The sequence below is a fragment of the Cucurbita pepo genome, chromosome LG10, assembly GCF_002806865.2.
Source record: "Cucurbita pepo subsp. pepo cultivar mu-cu-16 chromosome LG10, ASM280686v2, whole genome shotgun sequence".
NCBI classification, from domain to species: Eukaryota; Viridiplantae; Streptophyta; class Magnoliopsida; order Cucurbitales; family Cucurbitaceae; genus Cucurbita; species Cucurbita pepo.
In genome coordinates this window covers 3,851,905-3,875,840 of record NC_036647.1, presented here as the reverse complement: position 1 = coordinate 3,875,840, position 23,936 = coordinate 3,851,905, and the positions used below count along the sequence as shown (strand labels likewise).

General features: G+C 36.8%; 6 protein-coding genes across 10 annotated transcripts; 2 read left to right on the top strand and 4 right to left on the bottom strand.

The window, feature by feature from the left end:
• Positions 1 to 133: 133 nt before the first annotated feature.
• On the bottom strand, positions 134 to 5,362 carry LOC111804439 (26S proteasome non-ATPase regulatory subunit 4 homolog). Its single transcript, XM_023689247.1, has 10 exons — positions 5,115 to 5,362; positions 4,839 to 4,952; positions 4,375 to 4,480; positions 3,919 to 4,033; positions 2,712 to 2,921; positions 2,303 to 2,615; positions 1,942 to 2,065; positions 1,187 to 1,290; positions 998 to 1,066; positions 134 to 470 (listed from the first exon to the last, which is right to left on the bottom strand). The coding sequence occupies exons 1-10, from the start codon at positions 5,124 to 5,126 to the stop codon at positions 426 to 428; spliced, it is 1,212 nt and encodes a 403-aa protein (XP_023545015.1). The 5' UTR covers positions 5,127 to 5,362; the 3' UTR covers positions 134 to 425.
• A 368-nt stretch (positions 5,363 to 5,730) lies between these two features.
• On the bottom strand, positions 5,731 to 7,384 carry LOC111804438 (thiosulfate sulfurtransferase 18-like). Its single transcript, XM_023689246.1, has 6 exons — positions 7,277 to 7,384; positions 7,078 to 7,158; positions 6,912 to 6,991; positions 6,756 to 6,826; positions 6,023 to 6,076; positions 5,731 to 5,892 (listed from the first exon to the last, which is right to left on the bottom strand). Exons 1-6 carry the CDS (start codon positions 7,291 to 7,293, stop codon positions 5,809 to 5,811), a joined length of 387 nt encoding a protein of 128 aa, XP_023545014.1. The 5' UTR covers positions 7,294 to 7,384; the 3' UTR covers positions 5,731 to 5,808.
• A 664-nt stretch (positions 7,385 to 8,048) lies between these two features.
• Positions 8,049 to 9,804, bottom strand: LOC111804437 (thiosulfate sulfurtransferase 18-like). 2 transcript variants are annotated; one of them, XM_023689243.1, is made up of 6 exons: positions 9,638 to 9,804; positions 9,428 to 9,508; positions 9,278 to 9,357; positions 9,113 to 9,183; positions 8,528 to 8,581; positions 8,049 to 8,265 (listed from the first exon to the last, which is right to left on the bottom strand). In XM_023689243.1, exons 1-6 carry the CDS (start codon positions 9,784 to 9,786, stop codon positions 8,140 to 8,142), a joined length of 561 nt encoding a protein of 186 aa, XP_023545011.1. In that variant the 5' UTR covers positions 9,787 to 9,804; the 3' UTR covers positions 8,049 to 8,139. The 2 variants fall into 2 exon arrangements, with proteins under 2 accessions (XP_023545011.1, XP_023545013.1); XM_023689245.1 differs by having other exon boundaries at positions 8,215 to 8,306.
• A 1,258-nt stretch (positions 9,805 to 11,062) lies between these two features.
• LOC111803786 (multisite-specific tRNA:(cytosine-C(5))-methyltransferase trm4b) lies at positions 11,063 to 14,917 on the top strand. Of its 3 annotated transcripts, none has more exons than XM_023688331.1 (9): positions 11,063 to 11,344; positions 11,425 to 11,569; positions 11,889 to 11,979; positions 12,812 to 13,009; positions 13,163 to 13,383; positions 13,512 to 13,643; positions 14,024 to 14,091; positions 14,227 to 14,288; positions 14,384 to 14,917. In XM_023688331.1, the coding sequence occupies exons 1-9, from the start codon at positions 11,232 to 11,234 to the stop codon at positions 14,515 to 14,517; spliced, it is 1,164 nt and encodes a 387-aa protein (XP_023544099.1). In that variant the 5' UTR covers positions 11,063 to 11,231; the 3' UTR covers positions 14,518 to 14,917. The 3 variants fall into 3 exon arrangements, with proteins under 3 accessions (XP_023544099.1, XP_023544098.1, XP_023544097.1); XM_023688330.1 differs by having other exon boundaries at positions 13,160 to 13,383; XM_023688329.1 differs by having other exon boundaries at positions 13,145 to 13,383.
• Positions 14,918 to 15,049: 132 nt separating this feature from the next.
• LOC111803785 (oligopeptide transporter 7-like) lies at positions 15,050 to 19,043 on the top strand. The gene is made up of 6 exons (XM_023688328.1): positions 15,050 to 15,726; positions 15,808 to 16,414; positions 16,661 to 17,230; positions 17,315 to 17,570; positions 17,666 to 17,848; positions 17,961 to 19,043. Exons 1-6 carry the CDS (start codon positions 15,693 to 15,695, stop codon positions 18,573 to 18,575), a joined length of 2,265 nt encoding a protein of 754 aa, XP_023544096.1. The 5' UTR covers positions 15,050 to 15,692; the 3' UTR covers positions 18,576 to 19,043.
• Positions 19,044 to 20,275: 1,232 nt separating this feature from the next.
• Positions 20,276 to 22,152, bottom strand: LOC111803788 (thaumatin-like protein 1). Of its 2 annotated transcripts, none has more exons than XM_023688333.1 (3): positions 21,710 to 22,152; positions 20,870 to 21,539; positions 20,276 to 20,766 (listed from the first exon to the last, which is right to left on the bottom strand). In XM_023688333.1, exons 1-3 carry the CDS (start codon positions 21,780 to 21,782, stop codon positions 20,514 to 20,516), a joined length of 996 nt encoding a protein of 331 aa, XP_023544101.1. In that variant the 5' UTR covers positions 21,783 to 22,152; the 3' UTR covers positions 20,276 to 20,513. The 2 variants fall into 2 exon arrangements, with proteins under 2 accessions (XP_023544101.1, XP_023544100.1); XM_023688332.1 differs by having other exon boundaries at positions 21,701 to 22,150.
• Positions 22,153 to 23,936: the final 1,784 nt, after the last annotated feature.

Genomic DNA, 23,936 nt, shown 5'->3' with positions numbered 1-23,936 from the left:
CTCATCCTTCCATAACTTATATTTAATAATGTATTTTTTAAATAGCATAACTTTGATTTATTATTTTATCCTGAGTTTCATTTCTAGAAGGTAACGTTTAAAGCCCTATTGTTAGAAGACTTATATAAACACATTCAGACACAAACATATAATTTTCATTGAATAAACAAAATGTGTTGAATGAGGATGTGAAAAGGAAAATAATGTTCTGAAGCTATTGGTCCTATCCTGTCACATGGGGAAGAACTTGTACGGTCTTTGTCTTGACAATGAAGAAGATGAGATATCAAGATCCAGAATGGAGGAAGGCACACGGCAGATACCATATATTTTGATACGAAAAGATAGCAATTTAGAGACGGGAGAGAATGGTGAAGGAATTGAGGGTAAGAATCTTCCTTGGCCGAACCCGAGCTTGAAATGCCTCATTTTTCATCTTCCTTTGGTGCTTTGTCGTCATTTTTCTTATCCTGCGTGCAGCAAAAAATGTAATCCGCATTCAAATTCATGTATCCATGTTAAGTTATGTTGAAAGTTTTCGGTTAACATATTTTGTCGAAAGTCGAAGAAAAGGAAATCCACGAAAAAGAGAGAGAGCCTAGTACTAAACATATTCCAAATGTCAAATAATTAACACTCTATTTGATAACGATTTCATCTTTAGTTTTCTGTTTTTAGAGCAACCAAAGGAAATATGAGTTGAACCTTTGACTTCAAAAAAAAAAAAAAGAAACTATACTCACTTGCCTGATTTTCACTTCTGAGTCAAGTTCAATTCTGAAAACAAGTATTAATTTTTTTAAAAAAATTTGGCTTAGTGGGAGTAGTGTTTAAAGCTTAATTTTCAAAATTAAAAAGAAAAAAAAAACAAACAAAACAAAACAAGAGGATTAACAAAAGGACCAAACTGCAGAAAGGTACTTGACCGTACACTCTGGTCAAAACAGTTATCTTTGCAATTTCATCAGTTAAATATGCGAAAGTTTACACGACTCACCTCGGCTTGGCTTTGCATGGAAGCAAGCAAATCTTTTACAGAAGGGTCATTTGGATCTACGCCTGGAAGCTGCAAAGGAATTTTTGTTACTATTTCACTGGAAGCCGAGAAACTACAAAGAGATATGCTTCAATTTCTCAACATAGAAAAGAAAAATGGGGGAGAAAAGCTGAGACTATGTACACATACTGAAGCTAGAATAGAAGACACAAAAGACTGATCGGCCAACAATTTGCTCATATCTGTCTGACTTGTCGAATCACTCGACCCTTCCTGCACCGATAACTGAAGAGCTGCAAGCCAACTATCAGATTGATGGTTTTGTATGGACATGTATAAAAATGTTCAAACCAGTCTATCCATCAAGCTATGAATCACAAATACAGATAGCACAAAATAGGGACACAATGACACGTCATTAATTCAAAATCTTAGCCTCAAACACAACAAGGATATGTTTATGAAAATATATATCATTTTTATACGGAAAAACTCAAAGTCATACATAATACCACAACCATATTATGTATTTCGCTTTCAAAATTTATTGTTTTCCTTCTAAATTACTATTTATGTCGCAAACTACGTGTCTAACAGACGTTAGACCCACATTCACTATTTGCCATGTCTAATGGTCAATTTTGCTAACTAAGTGCTTAACACTCTTGGAAACGTTCAAGTTAGCCAAACACAAATGTTTGTACTTCTCGACAGTCAACTATCATTACGGATGATTAAAGTCCTCTCGTTTGTTACTAATCAGCAACATGTCAGCATGAACAATTTCATGCAGCCCATAGGGTGATCGAGTAATGATTTGAGGAGTTTTCTCTAGAAACTCCAATGACAAAAAGATGCTAGATGAAGAGAAAGAAAGCACGTATGAAATCGTGAATCAGTGAAAGCCTAAAAAAATGGGAAAACGTGAAACAGCAAGGAATTACCAAGTGCCAAATCAGGATCATCTGATGCTACTTCTGACATGTCAATGTCTCGTATGTCACTGGTAGCAGAAGGATTATCCATCGACATAGCAAGGGCTTGTTGTAGCAGTGCATTATCATCATCCTATAATCCAGAATTAACTCAAATAATAAGAATTGTTTTTGCCTTTCTGCTAACAACGTCTCTCAAGGATAGCGAAGTTTATTCAAATTGGAATAGAAGAAAGAGAACAATATGTTCAAAGGCTAACGGTTAAAATCAAATTACTCTGAAAAGTTAGATTTTAAAAGAGCAGTCTAGCAACAAAACAAAACAAAAAATTGCTAGAATATAATTATCTAAAAGCCAAGCTACACTGACCATTAAATCAGCAGTCTTGTTTTCGGCATCAGAAGTTGCAAGTTCAGGACGCTCAGTCATAGTTGCATCCTGTGAGCCAGATGGCTGCTCTGCTCCTTTTTCTTGCTTTGTATTCTCCTCTGCAGCCTTTTTAGCAGCTGCTTCTTGTCTGGCCCTCTCCTCTTCCATTGAAACTCTAAGAGCAAGGGCAAGTTCAGGATCTAAGTTGGGATCAACTCCAAAATCAAAACCAGATACGCCACCAGCAGCAGCCGCCGCCGCAGCTGCTGCAAAACCACTTCCACCTTCCCCGTCTCCAGTAAAGATAGGAGTACTGAAATCAAATAAAGAAAACTTAAAATGAGGATACAAAGTGTTATAACACAAAAAGTACAAAAAATCTTGAAATAAAACAGACTCAAAACCCAACCTGATGAGTACATCAGAGAGCACATTTGGACCAGCAGGAACATGAACAATGTGACTGGTGTCATTACTATTCACAGCTGCCAGAAGACTTTCCAGTTTCTCAGGTTTGCCATCATCTTCTTCGCCAAAATCAACAATGTCAAGGGTGACATTGTTCTTCTTTAACTTCCTTCCAATCGCCTCCAGTAACTTTTTCTCATGTTTGACAGGACTGCATCAGCCATTTTGTAATGATAAATTAATATAGATGGAAAATTTTTGTTTTAGAAAGCTAAAAGTGAATTATTGAAGCTCATCTTAGCAGGATCTTAATTTCTCCCTTCATAAACCAGTTTAAGAAGGAAAATATCCCATGTAATTAAAGTCTTCCTTTGAATATTACCCTTTTGGGAGGCCTTACCACAAAACACATAATTTACATTTCCTTGCATCCATATTGGCCGATTGAGATTTATCATTTTAGACTCAAGGACGATTAAGATTTATCATTTTAGACTCAAGGACACAGTTGTACAACCTATAGAACAGATCCTGTTCAAGTAAGATTGTATCAAGATTTATAATTGGAATTTGAGGAGCCTTTATTCACCAAATGTACAGAGCACTAAGCATTGAACATGACGCTTATAGGTAGGTTGAACAATTGAACAGGGTGTCATTCTGAATTATTATGCTATTTAAACTTTTAGTAGTGGCTGGTTGAGATTTATCCATTCTGAGAACACCTTGTTCTACAATGAGATTTAGAAGCACACGTGTTGCTCTGAAACAGAGAAGCTGACTCACTTCAAATAACTTCTCATGGTATTAAATATTAATGTGGACTTTAAATTACGTCAATGCTGACAGTTGAGGTAAATTGTTAGTTTATCAGATTTCAACCTTTTTTTTTTTTTTTTTTTTTTAATAAGATTCAGTAGTCATCTTCATGCTACAGAGTCTTCTTTTTGTTTTTATTTTTTTATGCATTTGGATTTGTTCAACCATTACAGGCTCAAGTGGGGTTCATCAATCAGCGAGGGTTATTAGGTCAGGTGAACTTCTAATTCAAAACATCATTCAACCACATCTAACCTAAGCATAAACACCCTTGTGACATTGCAACCCCAAGGTGAGTATCTTGGCATAAGCCTCAAAAACTTCTTTAAATATTTTATTGGAGTACCGTAATGGTAGTAGTGAGGGTAAAAAACTTTTAAAGCACGTACCTGCCAACAAATACTATAATCCTTTGTTGCTGCTTTTTGTTCTGACGATGCTTAAGAGCCAACTGAGCCACCTGGATGCCAGCTGCGAGGTTTATCTCACCACCTATCTCCAAACCTAAATTTAAAGTTTGGGATGTAATTTAAACGACATAAAATACATAAGATGGACTAAAACTAGTTAATAGAACAAACTACAGAGAAATATGAAGTAGCCAATTTCTTATCCAACAATATATTGCTTTAAAGTCCAGAAATAACAAGGAATCCAGGAGAACTGGTGTGACTTCCTCTCTATAACAATACAATACAAATTCAAAAGAGCTCCAATTTTTCAATGACTACAGACAAGTGAAGGAGAATAGTAGAAAAGGGCCAACAATTAAGGACAGCAGATTGGTATCTGGTGGTAGGTCTGCGTTGCTACGAACTACAATAACTAGAATAAAAGCAACTAACCGTGCATGCATGCCAGTATCTTGCCAAGGTCAGTGGTCGGAGTGACCAGCACACGAACACCTTTTCCCGCCATTGTCAGAACTCCAACCGTATTCTCTGGATTAGACTGTAAGAACACAAAATGTTCGTTCACAATTCATAATAACAATCCACGCAAACAACGCATAGGGACTTGTCTTAGAAGAAAATTCCAAACACGACAAGCCTCCTATGCATTCCTTCTAAAAAGAAAATCTAGCAGAGAAATTAGCAGGATGTGTTTTCTCAAAATTGGATCCTAAATCAAGAACTACAGAGATAACGTGATCAGCCAACTTGCGATATTCAGATCATAGGATGAGAAAATTGCAACAGAATCCCAATTTGCGCAATATAACTTTGAATGAAGAGTCTTCTTCATTTTTAGAGACTCCCGTAGCTAAAACGGCTAGAGGAAATGAAAACACGGGTTCAAGATCAGTTACCTGCGTCTTGGCGCCACAAATAAGATTGATGGCATCTTCTTGAGCTTGAAATCTTGAAGGACTGTAATCTCCATTCCGCATCCATTCGGAATTGTCAATACAGATCATCGTCGCCTAACTCAATCGAGACAACGAGAGTCAAATTAGTAAACCCTAACATGCGATAACAATAGCAAGAAAACCACATAATTCTCAAATTTGAGGAATGAAATCTCGAAACTGTATGCAAATCAGATATTTGAAATGGAAAAACAGAAATTGTAAGATGAAATAAACCTCGAGAACCATCGTTGCGGAAGGAGAGGTAGAACTAGGGAAGACAAAGAGGACGCTACACAAACACTTCGGTCTTCCCTGCAAATCTTTGCTTGTTTCCTGAGCCAAAGAGGACGCAATCTAGTGCCTCGCAGTATAGTCTATTGATCCTATTAAGCCAATGATAAGGCGCCACGAACATTCGAGAAAGAACTACTTAATACGACGTCGTTGGTTGGCTGCATGGTTTTCTTCCACTATAGGATTGGTATCAAGGCGATAAAGATAAAGAATTTTAATTTCATTTTAAATTAGGTAAATTTTAATTTTTTTTCTTTTAAAAAACCTCTAAAAAAAATTAAATAGTACTTAAAATTATAAATTACATAAATTAAACTTTAAACTTTTTTAATCGATTTAGATAAGAATAATTTTTACTCGCATATAAATTTTATTTGAATGTACGTTTTTCATTAATATAAGGATATTTTCATCTTCTCACGTTATTCTATTTTTCTCTTCATTAAAAAATAATTTTATGCGATAATATTCGTAAAAATTTGAGAGAACAATAAAATTTAAGATTATAAATTAATTATTTAACAATAAATAAAAGACACATTTATTATTATTATTATTATTATTATCACATGGGTTTACAACATAAGGTGTAAAATTAGAGCTAGGGTCCGTTAGTTTCTGGGTCGGTCGTCCTTCATGCTTTTGGGTAAGACACAGGAAGTCCATTAGCCACCCAAGCCTCAAACCCTCCGCCCATATCTTTCACATTCTTGAAACCCTGCAAATCCCATTTTCTTTTCGGGTTAATTTATATAAATATATATATATATACACTTAATTTTCAAATATCTTTTAATTTTAATCATATATTTATAATTATTTAACGTATATAAATAAATGTAGCTTACGATATTCACGAGTTCTCCGGCGGCGACCAGAGATCTTCCACCACCACCGCAGCCCTGTTAAGCAAGAATAAATGTTAAATATTTAAATTGTGTTTATTTCATTTTTTTAAGTTTAAAATATATTTATAATTTCATTTTTATTTTATTTTGAAGATATATATATATATATATATTCTTTTTTCTTTTTTTTGGTTTTTCGATTTTTATTTTGCGTCCACTGTGTTACACTTTTTATTTGGTCAATTAATTTGAAATTATTATATTTTTACTATTTAATTTTTATTTGGTGCCTACATTTTTAATATTTTACGTTTTTTAACTAGAATTTCACTCATGTTTATTATCCCTTTAATTTACTTAATTTAAAATAATTACAATATAAAATATAAAAATTAGTAATTAATTTTAATAGTGATAGAAAATTAGTGAAAGTTCATTTAAATTTTTTTATTTAATTAATAAATACTAATACTAAAAACAAAAGTGAATATCTAGATAAAAGTGTAAATTTTAAAATTCAAGGGGCAAAGAAAAATAAAAAATAACATTTTAAAATTTAAGAAATAATTAAGTAAACTATAATAAAATCTAAGAACTAAAAAAAAATCTATTTTATGAAAAATAAAAAAATAAAAAAAATTAGTGATTTATTTATTTATTATCATTATTATTATTATTTTGTAAAATACAGGCTGGAATTTAAGCCATATATATTTAGCAGAAAATAAATTACCACGATGAAGTAGTCGTCTTTCTTAAAGACCGCCGACACCTCCTCCAGAAACCGGTCGTTCTTAACCCTGCCTGAAAATCCAAACGCCGCGTTTTTCAGGCAACTCGCCGGAATAAAGAAATTGAAAGGAAGAAGAAACAGAGTTCCGATGTATACCATTTGGAGAAGAGAAGAAGTAAGGAATATTGACGATCTTCTCCGCTGCCACGTGTCCTTCCTGGAACTCCTCAACGGTCCTGTCAAAAAATTTAAAAAAAACCACACCAATAATTTTTTTATAAAATCAACGAGACGGAGAAATTAAACAAAATTAAGCTCCAACCTAACGTCGAGAAAAGCGTAGCCGGAGTCGAGCAGTTTCTTGGCCGTCAGGACATCGACGGTGACGACTCCGGCGCTGGAACTGCCAACAAAAAAACAGAGCAGAAATTCAAACGGAAGAAGGATAATCTAAATGAAAGGCTGCGAGGAGAAGAGATAGAGGAAAGGGCGTATAAATGAAATACAAAGAGACGAGAGACCTGTCGCGGGAGCTCATGATGAAATCGTGGGCGGTTTTTTATGTCGGAAAACACAGAGACGGTCGGAGAAAAGTCGGCGGAAGAACAACGGCGGCGGAAACGGCTGGAGATTTTGAATGGTGAGTGTGCTGATTGGAATTCTTTTATAAGGTGATGAGGGGATTGAATTTGAAGCTGGAATCTGAATTAGATTCAAGGTTATCACTCTCGTTTGACTACTTGGAATTCAACTCTTCAAATAATGTTAATTTGTATTTTATTTACTATTATTAATCTTTTAATTAATATTTTAAATAGTTAAGAGAAATTTTAAATGAATGTCAGCTTCTACACTCATGTTATAGCACAAAATAGCTGGAATAGTAGAATAGATCAGCCAAGAGCTCGATACTTAAATGTAGTACTCGATCTTACCCAACATGTTACTTTTTGAGCGACCGGAATACAAGAGCGACAACCCATCAATCAAATATCCCCTCACCTGATTGAACTAATAAACCCATGGCTTTGGTACCGTGGAAGTAAGTAACATAACGCTCATTTCCAACCAACATTCATTAGTTACTTAAGAAAATGGCTCGAATGATTTACAATATGCATAGTGTCACATTGTCACGTGACAATTGAGCTAATAACGAGAATATTTAATATAAATCAATATAAGAGAATATATTCTTATATGCTATAGTCAATAAATAAATAAAGATGAAAAAAAGTTATTGGCATCTAAATCAACTGATTTAAATATATTATTATTTTAAAATTTATCAGATAAAATAAAATTATTCAATAATAAACTTTACAACAAGAAGACAAATTATTGCTGCGTTTTATTTATTTTTATTTATTTATTTATTGTACGATCAAAGCTCGTCAGCCTTAAGGTCCACACTCTTTGGATCAGTTTTCACTTTTGGCTTAGCCACAGGAAATCCATACTCCAGCCAAGCCAGATGCCCTCCGCCCAGATCTGTCAAATGCTTGAAGCCCTGCATTCTCAAATTTTTTTAATATTATTTTATTTTTTCCCCTATAAAGAATTATAATTTAATCAATGGAATTTTAAATTTTATTCTGTGCATGATTAAGAATTAAATAATTAATAGTAATTAGTTTACTTTAATTATTAAATCAATTGATTTCCATTTTCTTTTGAAATTTTAAATGAATTTACCTCGATTTATTTAAACATTTAAATGTTAAAATTGAACTAAACCCATAATAATTAAAAAAAAACAAAATATAACTTACATCATTACGGAGGTCTTCAATGGCAAGCAAAGATCTTACACCACTTCGACAACCCTATTTAAAAAAAATCATAGTTTGAATCATATAAAATGCTCGAAACTAATGTCAATAATTTATAAAATCTCTTTTGTATAGTTGTAAATAATATTATTTACGGTCGATTCCCATAATTTATTTTTATCAACAAAATGTATAATTTAAAATAATTTCAAATTTCACCTAATTATCATCTATCCTAAATTTTAAATTTTGTATTTAGATAAGTTATTAAATTATTTATTTTATATCTAATCTTTTAAAAATTTATCCATAAAAGTTAAAGGGTCTTTATTTTTTAAAATAATTGAAATTTAAAATTAGATAACTTATTAGATATTTTTAAAATTGAAAACACTTAAAATAAAATAAAATTATATTTTGGACACTTTTTTATTTTATAATTTAAAAAGTTTAAGTTGATTTTAAATTTTACATATAATAATTTAATAGTTCCTAAAGCTAAATTAGCTAAATTGAACGTTTATAGAATAAATACGTAATAATTTAACAAATATTTAGTGAAGAAAGGATAAAAAGGGAAATTACCACGACGAGGCGGTCGTCTTTCTTAAAGACCGCCGACACGTCCTCCAGAAACCGATCATTCTTCACCCTACCTGAAAAGTCCATCGCCGCGGCGTTCAGTCACTTCACCGGAAAATTCAAACGGAAGAACAAAAGGATATCGAAGCGATTATAAAAAGAATTAACCGTCTGGAGAATTGAATTGATACGGAATATTGACGATCTTCTCCGTCGCTACGTGCCCTTCCTTGAACTCCTCGACAGTCCTACCGATAATTTTAACAAAATCAACTAAAATGCGGAAAAAAATTGACGCGAAAGACGAGAAAATTCAACCTGACGTCGAGAAAAGCGTAGCCGGAATGGAGGAGGTTCTTGGCGGTTTTGACGTCGACGGTGACGATTCCGGCTTCGAAACTGCCGGAGACGAGAAAACAGAGCAGGAATCCAAATGGAAGAAGGAGAAAGGAATTAGCCGTCATTGGAGAATTATAATGAGAGAAAAAGAAGGAAGGATGTATAAATTAAATAAAAGAGATGAGAGACCTATCGAGGGAGCCCATGATTAGCGGTGCGATTCCGGTGGTTCGAGATCTGTGGGCGGTTTTTGAAGTCTGGAAAACCAGAAACCGTTGGGGAAAAGTGGGCGGAAGAACAACGGCGGCGGAAACTGCCGGCGAAATTTGACTGCGCATGAGCGGTATGGAAGTTTCTGTTTATAATGAAATAAGGGGATTGAATTGAACCCGGAAATTGAATCGGATTCAATCCATTGGGACGACATGTCGTTTTTTTTTTTTGCCACATATGCTGGAAAAGTAAGTGGGAATGGCGTTGGGATGGAGGTGACTCCACTTCCTCAATGGAAAAAGCATGGCATTGGGCCGTTGCGTTGGTAATGGGAAATGACGTGGCGGGATTTGTTTTTTTAATTTGTTGATAATTTAATTTTTTGGATTAACGTAATCAGCTAATTTATCCGCTTTTGATCATGTGTTTTGCTTACGTGGCCATGAAAGCGATCAATTAATTAGTTAGGTTGATTGAAGGATTACGTGTGAGGATAAATTAATTTTGCCAAGTATGAAATCAAACGAATAAATATTAAATTTAGTCGGTTGCTATTTTGCTATTTCCACTATAAATTTAACAAATTTCTTTGACTCCTTGCTTATCGTTGTTGGCAATTTAAAAACGCATCCGTTAGAGATGTTTCCATACCCTCACAGGAAATATTTTATTATCCTCGAACCGATGTGAGATCTTACAATTCACCCTTTTGGAGTCTAGTATACTTTGATGTTTTCTCAATATTCTCACTAGTATACCTTGATGTTTTCTCAATCCCATTGGTAGCATCTGTTGTCTCTTTTGACCCGTTACGTCTTTGGTTACCATTTAAAACATGTCTATTGAGGAGATATTTCCACACTTGTAAGAGATGATTCGTTATTCTCTCCAATACCTCGCACTAGAGATACGTTAAGAATTGGACTGTTAGATGAACACGACCACAATGGTATGATACTGTTCACTTTGAGTATAAGCTCTCGTGACTTTGCTTTGGGCTTCCCAAAAGGCCTCATTACAATGAGGATAATATTCCTTGATTATAAACAATGATCATTCCTTAAATTGGCCAATGTGGGACTTTCATCATCTAACACCTCTCATCGAACAAAGTAGGCCTTCCCTTAATCGAGCCTTGACTTCTTATTCTTCTGGAGTCATTTGTTCGACATTTGAGAATTTACCAATCTATTGGCACAACTAAGTTTAGAGTATATCTATGATACCACGTTAGATGAACATGACTCTCCACAATGATATGATATTATCTACCTTGAAGATAAGCAGGAGTATCTCTAGTTTGGACTTCCCAAAACATCTAATTCTAACCAAGATCCCTTCCTAAATTAGGATTTCATCGTCCAATATGGACATTAGACAATAAAGGAACCAGGCGGGTTTTCTCGGGACAAAAAAGTAGCAAAAAATCGCGCCCCATAACCGCGGTTTCAAAACACACACTCCCAGTTCTACGAATCGCCGCGACCATTCTAAACCCTACTTCAAGGATTCAAATCCTCCACACTTTCTTTCTTCCTTTGATTTCGGCTTTGGCTTATTGGCCGAATCTATGGAGGAACCTTCTACTTCGCCGTTGCCTGCGGCGTTTCTTGATTTTCTGAAGGAAAATGATCTGGACCCTTCCATTTACGCTGCTACTGATTCAACCCCTCGTTATGTCAGGTACTTTTATGCTCAGATAATTCGAATTGGTGGTTTATGTTTCTGGTTATCCATTTTGTTTAAGTTGTCTCAATGGCAAGGTTGAAGCCTGGCTATGAAGCCGATGTGGAGGAGATAGAGGCCGAGATCAAGTGCAAGCTTGAGAAAGTCAATTGGCTGCCTGGATTCTATTCCCTTCCGCCCGATGTGCAAATTGCTGGTTCCCAAGCTTACAAGACAGGAAAGGTGAGGAACTTCTGCATCAGTTTTGGGAATAGGATATCTGTCCTTAGTAATTCGTGACTTTGTGAAATTTTTAGTTGTAATTTCATGTTTACGAACAACCCTATGCAACATGGCGGAAATCATTGCTTATAGCAGTCCTCCTTTTTGAATATGTTTTTAAAATTCTGTACATAGGAACGGATGAGCAACTAACTATATGAATTAATATTGCCGCTTAACATATGTGTAATGTGGTTATGTTGTCTATTGAATTCTGAATGTTCAATTTGTACTCTACATTTGATATTTCTTTCTATTCACCATTTGTTTATTCATTCAGATATATGGAATAGATGCAGCTTCCGGTGCTGCTGTTACTGCCTTAGACGTTTCACCGGGAAATCATGTCCTTGATCTTTGTGCCGCTCCAGGTAATGCTCCTTTCTGGCTTTTTCCATACAAGTTATATACGTGAGTGTGTTCAAAATCTGAATCAAAGTGAAGTAAAACTTTCAAATTTCTGCCAACGTCATTGTTAGATTTTTCTAAGGAGGATAATAACAATAATGTAAAGTGTTAAGTCACCAAGAATTTAATGTTTTTAGGATGGATATGGATATAAGGTAAAGCTTTCTCTTTCCCACAATGTTGAGAACTAAGTCATGACCTGTTTTAACTCTACATACCTGCGGTAAATTTAATCACATTCACTTCTATGCAACGTATGATTGTCATAGTTTCAAGTTGGATTAATGACGAGCATGAGCCTCAATAATGTAAAAGTTCTTGGCTAGGACATTTGATCCTCTCAATCAGCAAAAAGTTTAGGCTAAAACAAGAGACCTTCATTTACTCAGTTTAGACTCTGTTGAATTTTGGAATCATGTCGAGCTTGGAAGGCGTCAAGAGATGCCTAGTCTAGAAGCTTCAAATTTTAAAAATAAATAAAGATAAAGGAAAAGGATTTCTGGCCATTTATATAAATATTTTTTTGGTGATAAAAAACAGTTTAATTCATGAAAAATTTGGTTGAAGTGGATGTCTTAACTCTCAGGAGTTGGAATAGAGTGAATCAAGTGGGTTTATTGGTTCTAATTACCTGAATGAATATAGTTGATATGTCTTTTTATCACACTGTTAGACGTTTATTGAATGTAACATGCTTTTGTAGTGAACAATAATATGGTGCAGCTTATCATATATCAGATCTTTGAACAACCAATCAGTCAGTCACCTAGTTCTAACACATGACATTATATTCAGGGGCCAAACTTTGCATGATCGTAGACCTTCTTGATGGTTTGGGTTCTGTGACTGGAGTAGATGTATCTCAGCATCGTTTAGCTGCTTGTAGAACAATGCTGCAAAAATATGCTCTTGGTGATATTTGTCGACTTTTTGTTGCTGATGGAGCAACATTTTCTCTCATTCCCGTGAATGTTACTTCAGAGTCTAGATCAGGTAACCATTTGTTGATCTAAATACCCTTATCATTATTATTAAATTGCAACGAGCAACTAAGCTGTTGATTTTATTTGCTCATCTAGTCGTCTTTCTGTTTCTTTAATTAGTTATGATCTGTTTAGTCTCATATAGATGAATCTACATTAGAAGATAGTGTTGACAGATTGAAGGAGTGGACGTCCAGAAAATCTTGGAAGGAAAGGAAGAAAGCGGCCATAGCAAAACAAAACGCTGCTGCAGAGTTAGTCCAGAGGTGTCAGGAACCAGAACTTATCTTTTATGGGCTGAAATCTGGCGTGGTTGGGTTCACTAAGAGTGAGATATACCGAAGTCCTTCGGAAAGTGAGTTATTGAGCTATGGGTATGATAGGGTGAGCTGCTTTCTGTTTATTGCCTGTCTCCCCATTTCTCCCCTTTCTTTTCTTGAAGAACTGTCATTCTTGTGCTTAAAGTATTGCTCAGTGAATTTCTGGATTGATGATGTTTGACATTTATTTAGGTCTTAGTGGATGCTGAATGCACTCATGATGGCTCTATAAAGCATATACAGAAATTTGAAAGTTGGGGTTGGACATCTCTTCAGCGCAGAGTATTGGACGCTGAGCGAACAGATAATTTGACTGTACTTCAGGTACTCAAAATTAATCAGATTATTCGCGTAAACTGTTGTAATTTTTTTTTTATAAGAAAATGTGTTTTCTGCATGTTCTTTAGATTGTTCCAAATCTTTTACTCAATCTTCAAAGGACATAGGGGTTATAGCTAGATGTCCATGCATTAGAAATGAAAATTGCTGTAGATGGATAAAAGATTATTACATGGTCTTATTACTGGCAAGTAGTTGATGATACTTCGGTCTTATTAAATCTAGAACTTCAAAAAACAGAACTTTAGAAACAATTCAAATTTCCCTCTTGCACTCGGAACTTTAGAATGTCATTTTTTTCTGTAAAAAGAATCCTCAACTGTAAAAATATCTTGAATGATATGTTGGTCTATTTTCTGTTGCAGTTGAGACTCCTTACCAATGGTTTTCGGTTGCTAAAGTCTGGCGGGATACTTGTCTACAGCACTTGCAGGTTCTTTCTTTTGGCTGCACTTTTTTAGGCTTTGAAACTCCAACTACACAAAAACAATTTAAAAAAGAAAACACACACACACACACATGCCCATGCGTGCCAAATAATTTAAGCGCTATCCTTTCTCTTGATTAGTCTTACAGTAGCACAGAATGAGGATGTTGTGGAACAGTTTCTCAAGGATAATGCTTCCGCAGGTAAGGTTTGACTTTCCAAGTTCTAAAAATCCCTTGAAAATTGATTCCAAACAGGCATTAAGACTGACCATTATTCTCTTTCTGATCCTTAACAGAGTTGCAGGAGATAGAAGCGGCCAGAAATTGGCCGTGCAAGAGTGGACGAATACCAAAGACCCTACGTTTTGATCCATGGGCATCACAGACAAGTGGGCTTTTTGTAGCGAAGTTCTTGAAGTTGGCTGAATAAAAAGCGAGAATCACGTGGCCACATCTCGTTTTGGCGTAATTGGAGACTGTGATAATGTAATCAACTCTGCTGTACAGTGTGCTGTGCTTCAGATGTGAAAAAGGTATTTACACTCGATCATTCATTAAGTAACAGAAATGGGCAAAAGTCGATCTGAAGTTTGTGCCAGGGACAAAACCCGGGTTAAGGGAAAATTTTCGACTTCGGTTCATTGTTTGACATAGAATTAAGAACGTGTCAAATATTGAACGGAAGAAGTATGCAATAGTCTTGTTGATGTTTTGTTACACTGCACCCCTCTTTTGAAATTTTACTTTATAATGTTAACCACTGGAGGAGATATGAAGCCATTTGTATTCAACTATTGCTCAGAACTATTTATATTTTTGTTAATTGTTTTCTTGTTTCCTGTTCTTTTTAATATATTTGATGATCCTATATTTTCTCATTTTAAATTTAAAATATCAAAATTTTATATGAAAATTAGTTTGAAAAATTAAAAATCTGGATTTTTTTTTTTTTTTTTTGTTTTGTTATTTTTTACACTTCTCCACAAACAAAGCAAAGAATATTTAAAAGGTAGTATATTCATAAAGGAAAATAATAACAATAAATTCTCTTGAAAAGGTAATTTTCTATACATTCTCTTCCACTAATTATTTTTGTAGACAATGACAATAATAAATTGTTTCGATTATAAATTTATTATATAATTATGACTTCGATTATAGGAATAAAAAAAATGATAAAATTTTCTCTCTTTCGTTCTCTGAATTCTAACCAAAAAACTGGAAATGTTCGTTTGGAGGCTTTGCGGGCCCCCCTTCTCGTTTCAAACTATAAAACGACCAATTCCGCCGTCGGTGTTGGGACAGAGGGACATCACCGGAGGGAAACGCCTTCAAGCCATTTCCTCGGTCGCCGGTGACATTAACCATTGGGAGTTCTTGTTCTGTTCAAAACCAGAGCACTAAACCCTCTATGATCGCCAGAAACCAGAACTCTGTTATTGCTCTCTAATTCAATCTCGTTTGGTCAACGCATCCACATCGAAACACAATCCATTTTGTTGCTAGAAGAGCACCTCGAGCTTTCATTGAACCAGCCTGTTTTTTCGGACAATGTTTCCGGATTTGTAGAGGCGTGGCTGTCGGTCTCTAAATGCGGTGAGTAAGATGGCCGATAATCATGAAATTTTGGATCCTCTGAGTAAGACTTCCACTTCGTCCCTGCTCTTTCTGTCAGTTTTCTCTAAATGTCTGATTTGACCTTATTAGTCGTTGCGTGCAGTACATGGAAATCAGGTCGATCAATGGTGTGCTTCAGGGTCAACCTCGGATTCTCCCTCGCCGGAGGATCCATTTCCCGGCGAAAATTCCCCTGTGGAGCAAGTTGCCCTTACAGTTCCGGTCACTGACGATACCTCGCTTCCGACGTTCACTTTCAGGACGTGGTTATTGGGAACAATCGCGTGTATGCTTCTCTCCTTCCTCAATCAGTTCTTCTACTATCGGAAAGAGCCTCTTTCAGTGACCTCAATTTCCGCCCAAATCGCGGTGGTTCCGATTGGCCATCTCCTGGCTTCTGCCCTAACTAACAGAGTATTCTTTGAAGGGAAGAAATGGAAGTTCACTCTCAATCCAGGACCCTTCAATCAGAAGGAGCACGTCCTCATCACCATCTTCGCGAACTCCGGCGCCTCCACTGTCTATGCGATTCATGTCGTCAGCGCAATCAAGATCTTCTACAAGAAGGAACTAACCTTCTTTGTGGCATTGCTTGTTGTATTGACTACGCAGGTGCTCGGTTTTGGCTGGGCCGGGATTTTCCGTCGATACTTGGTCGAGCCGGCCGCCATGTGGTGGCCGCAAAATCTGGTTCAAGTCTCCCTCTTCAGGTGAGTCCGTTTTAAGATTATGAATGCCTGATCGAATGTAATGGTAGCCTATCAATAATGTCCTGCAGTAATTAAACACAATGCTAGAACATGTGTGTATGTTTGAATAATTGTAATGTCATTTTCGCTGTGCTAATTATACTATTAAGCCTCCCAATTCATGTTTCTGTTAATGGTGATTTAACATTACCCATCGCTCACTTTTGTTTTAATCGAATCATTCATCATCGTCTTTAAAAATTGTAGGGCATTACACGAGAAAGAAGAGAGACCAAAAGGGAAATTAAGTAGAAATCAGTTCTTTGTCATTGCCTTCACTTGCAGCTTTGCTTATTACGTCTTCCCTGGCTATCTCTTTCCCATGTTGACCTCAATGTCCTGGCTCTGTTGGGCGTTTCCCACATCCATAATAGCTCAGCAGCTCGGTTCAGGGCTGCGAGGCTTAGGCATTGGTGCCTTTGGTTTCGATTGGTCCACCATATCAGCTTATCTTGGGAGCCCTCTTGCCAGTCCATGGTTTGCCACTGCCAACATTGCTGCTGGTTTTGCCATTGTCACTTACCTCGTGACTCCATTAGCATATTGGCTAGATCTCTTTGATGCTAAGACATTCCCCATTTTTTCTGATGGGCTGTTCACCTCTGCTGGCCAAAAATACAATATCTCTGCTATAATTGACCCCAACTTTCGTCTTGATGTCGATGCTTATAACCGCGAAGGGCCGCTCCGGATTAGTACCTTCTTTGCTCTCTACTATGGTATCAACTTTGCCTGTCTTGCTGCCACTGTTGTTCATGTCTTACTTTTCCATGGGAGGTTGGGCATCCTTCAAACTTGAGTTTGATCATGTTCGAATGGTTTTGGTTTCGATTCGCCCTGATTTGTTGTTGTTATGAGCAGAGATATATGGCGATTAAGCAAGTCAGCCTTGCAAGAGAAGCTAATGGATGTGCATACAAAGCTGATGAGAAAGTATGATCAAGTTCCCGAATGGTGGTTCATGAGCATCCTTGTAGTTAACATTTCAGCCACCATTTTTATATGCGAGTACTACAACAACCAGCTCCAATTGCCATGGTGGGGCGTGCTGCTCGCATGCAGTCTTGCCGTGTTTTTCACTCTCCCGGTTGGAGTTATTGCTGCTTTGACAAATCAGGTATCATTTAACAATATCTGCTAAATAGCTATGCATTTGTAAGCTACACAGCTGATAGCATTGTTGTTTAAACTTTCCATTCTGTTGATCAACAGGCCCCATCATTAAACGTAATCACTGAATTCATTATCGGTTACTTGTATCCTGGCTACCCTGTTGCTAATATGTGCTTTAAAGTTTATGGATACATAAGTATGAAGCAGGCGATTACATTTCTTCAAGATTTCAAACTTGGTCATTACATGAAAATTCCTCCCAAAGAAATGTTTACTGCACAGGTTAGTAGCAGACTGACAACAACGTTATGTTAAAGAATAAATTTATGGTAGGCTATTAAGTTTTCGGGTTGAGAGGTGAGTTAACATGTCTTCTTGTTCGCCCTTTAATCAGGTCGTTGGATCGGTGATATCGGCAGTGACACATTTGGGAACAGCCTGGTGGCTTATGGCAACAATCCCCAACATATGCGACAGAGCAATGCTTCCAGTAGGCAGTCCATGGACATGTCCCGGCGACCACGTATTCTATGACGCCTCGGTCATATGGGGCCTCATTGGACCTCGGAGGATCTTTGGGGATCAAGGCAAATATGGATCACTAAACTGGTTTTTCTTAGCCGGAGCAGTGTCTCCATTCTTGGTTTGGCTGGCACACAAGGCCTTCCCAGACAAGTATTGGATCAGGCTAATCACCATGCCGGTGCTCCTCGGCGCGGTGGTGAATATGCCTCCAGCCACCGCAGTTAACTACACAAGCTGGATTGTAATAGGATTTGCTTCTGGGTTTGTTGCTTACAGGCATTACCGTGGGTGGTGGAGCCGCCATAACTATTTGCTATCCGGAGCTTTGGATGCTGGATTGGCGTTCATGGGTGTGTTTCTGTATATATGTTTAGGAATGCAACATGTATCTCTTCGATGGTGGGGTGGGGATTCAGATGCATGTCCTTTGGCTTCTTGTCCTACTGCCCCAGGGGTTGTCGTTAAAGGTTGTCCTGTCCATTAGTTGCTGCGCTATTGCTATTATACAGCGAGTTTGAATGGAGTATGTAGGTACGTCCAATGTTGGTATTTTCCTCTTATCATTGTATTATCATTGTATGAGTGAGAAAAAGGAAGAACATGTTGGATTGGTCTTGGAGTTTGGCAGTAAAAACAGATTAAGAGGCAAAGCAAAAAGCTGGAGTTCCCACTGGAAGGACGGGACGGCCTCCAATTCTCCTCCTGATCTCTTATCTTCATTCAAAAAGGAAAAGAAAGAAAGGTTCCTTTCCATCTTTGCTTTAGTTTTTATGCTCTTTATTTTTTTCCTCTGCAGCTTCTTCCTCACAACAACTTGTTCAGGAATCCTTCCTTCTTTTTACTCCCTTTTAACCCTCCAATCCTTTAATTCCTCTGTCTTCTCTTGAAACAAATCGTATCAATTTGTGATGAATATCGTGTTTGAAATGATTAAGGTTTCGTTTGATAATTATTTGTCTTTTAGTTTTGTTGATGTACAATCTTGAGAAAGAAGACTCACTTAATCTGCATATGTGCATCAACAGTAAATTTAATGAACCATGGAAGATTTAACAGGTTTGAGATGTAGCGAGAGTAATAGAGAATTAGAGTTTGACTCGCCTCTTCTATAATGGTATGATGTTGTATGATTTACGATTTCTCTTTTTTTTACTTCTTTGAATTAGAATCTCGAGAGTTTACCTATTTTCTTCCAACTTAGTATCGAGCTATGGGTGTGAGAAGCTCACCTCGGCCACAATCGAGGTGGGCCCACGAGCATTTTGGCTTATGACTCATCTTGCCCTTGGTTTAGTGACTTTCGTTATTGTCCAAATAGTAGTGAACTTTAGGGGTGTACATTCAACCCTAAATCCGGACCAACCCAATCTAAACTATAAGGATTGAGTTGGGTTGGATTAACATTTTTGGTAGAGTTGGGTTAGGTAGGATTAGCCTTTTTGGGTTGGGTCAAAAAAATCCTTTAACCCAACTCAACCCAGACTATGTACACCCTTAGTGAACTTGAACTCAACCTATTTTCACCCGAGCCCAAATGTACCTTAACAAAATAGTGAAATCGGGCATTTAGTGATAATCAAAAGGAAAAATAGATTTGTTTTGTTGAACAACGTATCAAATTAATTAATGTATTTGGGAGAGAAAAGCAAAAACAAGAAGTGTTGGGGGCATCGAGCGTGGGATTTGAGGTATAAAGTAGAGATACCAAAGTGATGAAAAGAATCTTTCATTCAGCCGTCTTATCAACCAAACACCATTTGGCCTTTCCCACCCTAAATTGCTCACCATGTGCTTCCCCCCCTTCCATTTTTTCTACGTTCTTTTTAACTCATCACCCATACACAAAACTAATCTTTTCTTGGTCGTACCATTTGCAATGAAAACATCCTTTATAATTCTTTATTTTCGTTGCAACTTGGGACGATTCTGTGTTACGTTACAACAATACTGTGATGACTTCTTTTTTGTGTTACAAGTTGCAACTAGTTTTGTTGCGTTGCAACCTCGTCATGTTAGAAATTCATTATAAACTACGAAAAATATATTTTTACATATTTTTACGTGTAATCCTCAAAATTTTGGTTTGATTACTTGTTTGTAAAACATAGTTGTGGCCATTTTTGTGTGGGCCAACTTTCCCATAAATAAATAAATAAATAAATCACCCATTATGGTGTTGTCATAAAGGTGTTAACTTTAAGGCTCCCATATTCCAAATTCCCACTTAATATTAACCTTTCAAGCTTGGGAATCATCTAAATTCAACAAATCCTAAAGCCAAATAAAGTGCCTTTTTTTTCTATTTTAATTTTCTACCATCTCTAAATGAAAAATACAAAAGCTAACTTCTTTTGGCCTTAAATTCTGTACCTACATCAATAGTTGAGATTTGGTCGATGAATTCTGATCTTCATTTTATATTTTATTTTAAAAGGAGAACTAGAGATAGAACGACCAAGAATATCAAATTTGACACAAATTGAAATGCTAGGATTGGTTTTCTAGCTACAGAAGAGCCTCCTATGGCCATATCCGCAAGCCAAGAATTACTTAATGTTGCTCCTTGTAGTGAACCTAATCCCGATTCTGATCCTGGCTTGGTCTCTGGCTCTGATCCCGATTGCTCTGTTGTTGGCTCTGGTATCACTGGCCATGAATCCCTTGAAGATTTCTGACTGCCATTTTCAAATAAAATATCAATATCATATGAACTTTGAAAATAAATTTATAATTTAACTGAAATTAAGTTATTATTATTATTTTTTATGTGTTGGGTACCTCGGGGGAGAAGGGCAAAATGTGATGGTGTAATCAGCCCCATTGCAGGTGAATGTGCTTGTGGCGTCATCATAAGCGTAGCTATACGATCTGGGGCACGCCGATTTGAACATTTCTGAGTATACTGACGGCTGGCAAGTCGCCGGCGAGTTATACGTGCCGCTGCAGCAGTATTCCGGCGAGGCAAATGCCTCACAGGCGCTTTTACACGCGCCGCCACCCTCTGCCTTCAGCTCTGCCGGGCAGAGCTGATTCAGGTCCGTAATGCAGCCGGTCGACGAGCACGTGCCTGACCCACCAGTTCCCTCAATTATCATCGGCAAATTATAGCCGTCGACGAGACTGACGTCGTAGAAATCCTGCGACCCGGAACCGAGTGTGAATTCGGCTAACGTGGCCGGTGGGGTGGCGCCAGCTCCATTACACTCAATCTCACCGGAGCCACAGTCGCCAGTGTTGCAGCTGATACGATCGGAGCCGTCGAGATTGCAATTGGTTCGACCCCAGAACCGACCGGACCAGGCGGTCGGAGCTTGAAAAGAGCGAGAAGTACCCTGTACGAGCTCGAAACCGGTGGATTCCAGTTTGGGGCTGCCAGCACTGGCGAGAATTCCCGGCCAGACAGTGAATTCACACTTGTTAACGAACGTGAATGTAGCGCCGGAGACCTCTGTAAAACAAGGAAAGAAGATCAAAAACAGGGGAAGAAAAACAGAGCAACCAGATTGAACAAATCCTACCACAGATTTCAACAAAATTCGTTAAAATTAAGAAAAACAAACGATTACCCAGAATTCAAACCGACAAAAGAAACTATAAAAATAAATTTACCTTTGAAACCTTTGACAAGAAGAAGCACAATCAAGGTGGAGAAGAAGGGAGAAGAATGGTGGAAAGAGCTGAACAGCCCCATCGACTGACTGAAATTTCCTGGTCTAAGCGAATTGAAACAATGGGTATGGTTAAAGATGAACGTTGTGAAGTGGGGTTTCAATTATTAGGCGTTTGAAGTTATGAGGTGGAAGAAGATAGGTTAAAGAGAGCAATGGCGGAAACAGAGTAACTTTTAGAGCGAGACACGGCGATGAGAGAGGAAGAATATCGGAGAAGACAACGGAGATTACTGCAAATAAAACATTAATTATAATTTTTAAAAGTTTTTAAGAAATTGAGAGTGAAAGAGGGAATAAGTAGGAAAAGAAGGGGAAGAAGGAAGAGAGAGAGAGAGTGCGGTGAGAGAACCTTGGACATGGAGATGCTCCTTATTTATACTTGTAAACGTGATCGATTAAAGGGGAAAGCACAATCTCCCCATCACAGACATCACTCTCACTCACCGACCAATCATTTTCACTTTTAAAAAATAAATAATAAAAAAGAACGACTCTAAATTTAGAGTGAAAAGTTACGGGGAGGTCCAATTTGCACTCCCTCGTTAATTTACAGCAAAATTCAGATGTTATTCCTGTATTGCCAGCTGTCAATTTTATCAATTTTCTTTTTATTTTATTAAACAAAACCTTAAATTTAATTATACACAATTAGAGACATATTAGTATAATTTAATCAAACTTTATTTTATATTATTATCATTAAAACTAGTCAATTAAAAAAAAAAACAAAAACAAAACTTAGAATAATTTTATCGTAATTAATCGGTAAATTAGCAAACTTTCAATTAATAGAATGTGAAATCAATAAATAAATAATATTGGTGTGTGGGGCCTACAGATTTATCCGGAGACATAGGGAAATGTGCCACGTGTCCACCTGACATCTGGATTATTAGCCGGCCGGCGTTTTTTAATCACCGCCGCTTCCGCCGTCAATGCCATCATTTTTCTTTAAATGGCCTTTAAAGCCTTCGATTCACCCATTCGTCCCTTTCAAGAGAATTTCTAGTACTCTCAAATTTAATTTTGTTTTTAAATTACTAATTTATTTCTTAAAAAATTAATAATTTTGGATGGTGTTAATATAAATGTTTAAAATTTTAATAATATATATTTCGACACTTAAAATTCACGCAATATTTGCACTTATTTTAATTTACTCACACCGATTTGATGTTATGTCCTAATGGATGAAAGTCCCACATCAGCTAATTTAGGGAATGATCATGGATTTATAATCAAAGAGTACTTTCTCGATGAAGTCTTTTGGGAAGCCCAAAGTAAAACCATGAGAGCTTATACTCGAAGCGGACAATATCATACCATTGTAGAGAGTCGTGTTCATCTAACATGGTATCAGAGTCATACCCTAAACTTAGCCATGTCAATAGAATCCTCAAATGTCGAATAAATGACTCCAAAAGAAAAATGAGTCGAAGCCTCAATTAAGGGGAGGCCTACTTTGTTCGAGGAGAAGTGTTGGATAAAAGTCTCATATCGGCTAATTTAGAGAATGAACATGTATTTATAATAAAAAAAATACTCTCTCCACTAGGGTGAGGCATTTTCGAGTAGTTCAAAACAAATCCATAAGAGCTTATACTCAAAGTTGACAATATAATACTATTGTGAAGAGTCGAGNCATAAGAGCTTATACTCAAAGTTGACAATATAATACTATTGTAAAGAGTCGTGTACATCTAGCATGCTCAAGTATGTTTAAAATCATTTAAGCTTGACATGATCAAACTTAGAGTGTTCTTACTTATCTTGCATATGGTTTTGAAGGTTTTGAAGGGCATGGCCGACAGTACCCCACTAGGTGAAAACGTGTGTGGAAGGTAGGGTAGGGGCCGGGGCTCCCCACTTGGTCTCTTAATCTTCCTTAAACATTATTCTATCTAAATCCATGGCGTTGGCGTGTAAAGTTTCCACAACACTGGCGGAGAAAGGTGGGGTTTGCGAAAGGGGAAGGAACATGAAACGTTGTGGTCAATTCAACGTACGGCGGTGGCGCTTTATTCAGACACCTATATTGCTCTTCACTTTTGTCCTCACTTTCTTCCAAAGTCGAATTAGAATAAGATTTTTTACAATCAGAAACGAAAAAAGAGGGCTATGCTTTTGGGGCATTCATCCTTGGCTTCTTCTCTACCGCTGGTGCTTGCAATTTA

Bases quoted from the DNA above. Each gene is read 5' to 3' on its own strand.
- LOC111803785 (XM_023688328.1), top strand. From the start codon at position 15,693: ATGGCCGATAATCATGAAATTTTGGATCCTCTGA. The intron at 15,727-15,807 runs GTAAGACTTCCA...CGTTGCGTGCAG, and splicing joins TGAAATTTTGGATCCTCTGA to TACATGGAAATCAGGTCGAT. The intron at 17,231-17,314 runs GTTGGGCATCCT...TGTTATGAGCAG, and splicing joins GTCTTACTTTTCCATGGGAG to AGATATATGGCGATTAAGCA.
- LOC111803788 (XM_023688332.1), bottom strand. From the start codon at position 21,782: ATGGGGCTGTTCAGCTCTTTCCACCATTCTTCTCCCTTCTTCTCCACC. The intron at 21,540-21,700 runs GTAAATTTATTT...CTTGTTTTACAG, and splicing joins TCTTGTCAAAGGTTTCAAAG to AGGTCTCCGGCGCTACATTC. The intron at 20,767-20,869 runs GTACCCAACACA...TGAAAATGGCAG, and splicing joins TTTTGCCCTTCTCCCCCGAG to TCAGAAATCTTCAAGGGATT.
- LOC111804437 (XM_023689243.1), bottom strand. From the start codon at position 9,786: ATGCGCAGTCAAATTTCGCCGGCAGTTTCCGCCGCCGTTGTTCTTCCG. The intron at 9,509-9,637 runs GTCTCTCATCTC...CGTCTCCGGCAG, and splicing joins ATCATGGGCTCCCTCGATAG to TTTCGAAGCCGGAATCGTCA. The intron at 9,358-9,427 runs GTTGAATTTTCT...AATTATCGGTAG, and splicing joins TACGCTTTTCTCGACGTCAG to GACTGTCGAGGAGTTCAAGG.
- LOC111804439 (XM_023689247.1), bottom strand. The intron at 4,034-4,374 runs GTTAGTTGCTTT...CTTTAAATTTAG, and splicing joins GATACTGGCATGCATGCACG to GTTTGGAGATAGGTGGTGAG. The intron at 2,922-3,918 runs GTACGTGCTTTA...TGGCTGATGCAG, and splicing joins ATTATAGTATTTGTTGGCAG to TCCTGTCAAACATGAGAAAA.
- LOC111803786 (XM_023688329.1), top strand. From the start codon at position 11,232: ATGGAGGAACCTTCTACTTCGCCGTTGCCTGCGGCGTTTCTTGATTTT. The intron at 11,570-11,888 runs GTGAGGAACTTC...TTATTCATTCAG, and splicing joins AAGCTTACAAGACAGGAAAG to ATATATGGAATAGATGCAGC. The intron at 14,092-14,226 runs GTTCTTTCTTTT...TCTCTTGATTAG, and splicing joins CTTGTCTACAGCACTTGCAG to TCTTACAGTAGCACAGAATG.
- LOC111804438 (XM_023689246.1), bottom strand. The intron at 6,992-7,077 runs GTTGGAGCTTAA...ATTTTTTGACAG, and splicing joins TACGCTTTTCTCGACGTTAG to GACCGTTGAGGAGTTCCAGG. The intron at 5,893-6,022 runs GTAAGCTACATT...TGGGATTTGCAG, and splicing joins CCGGAGAACTCGTGAATATC to GGTTTCAAGAATGTGAAAGA.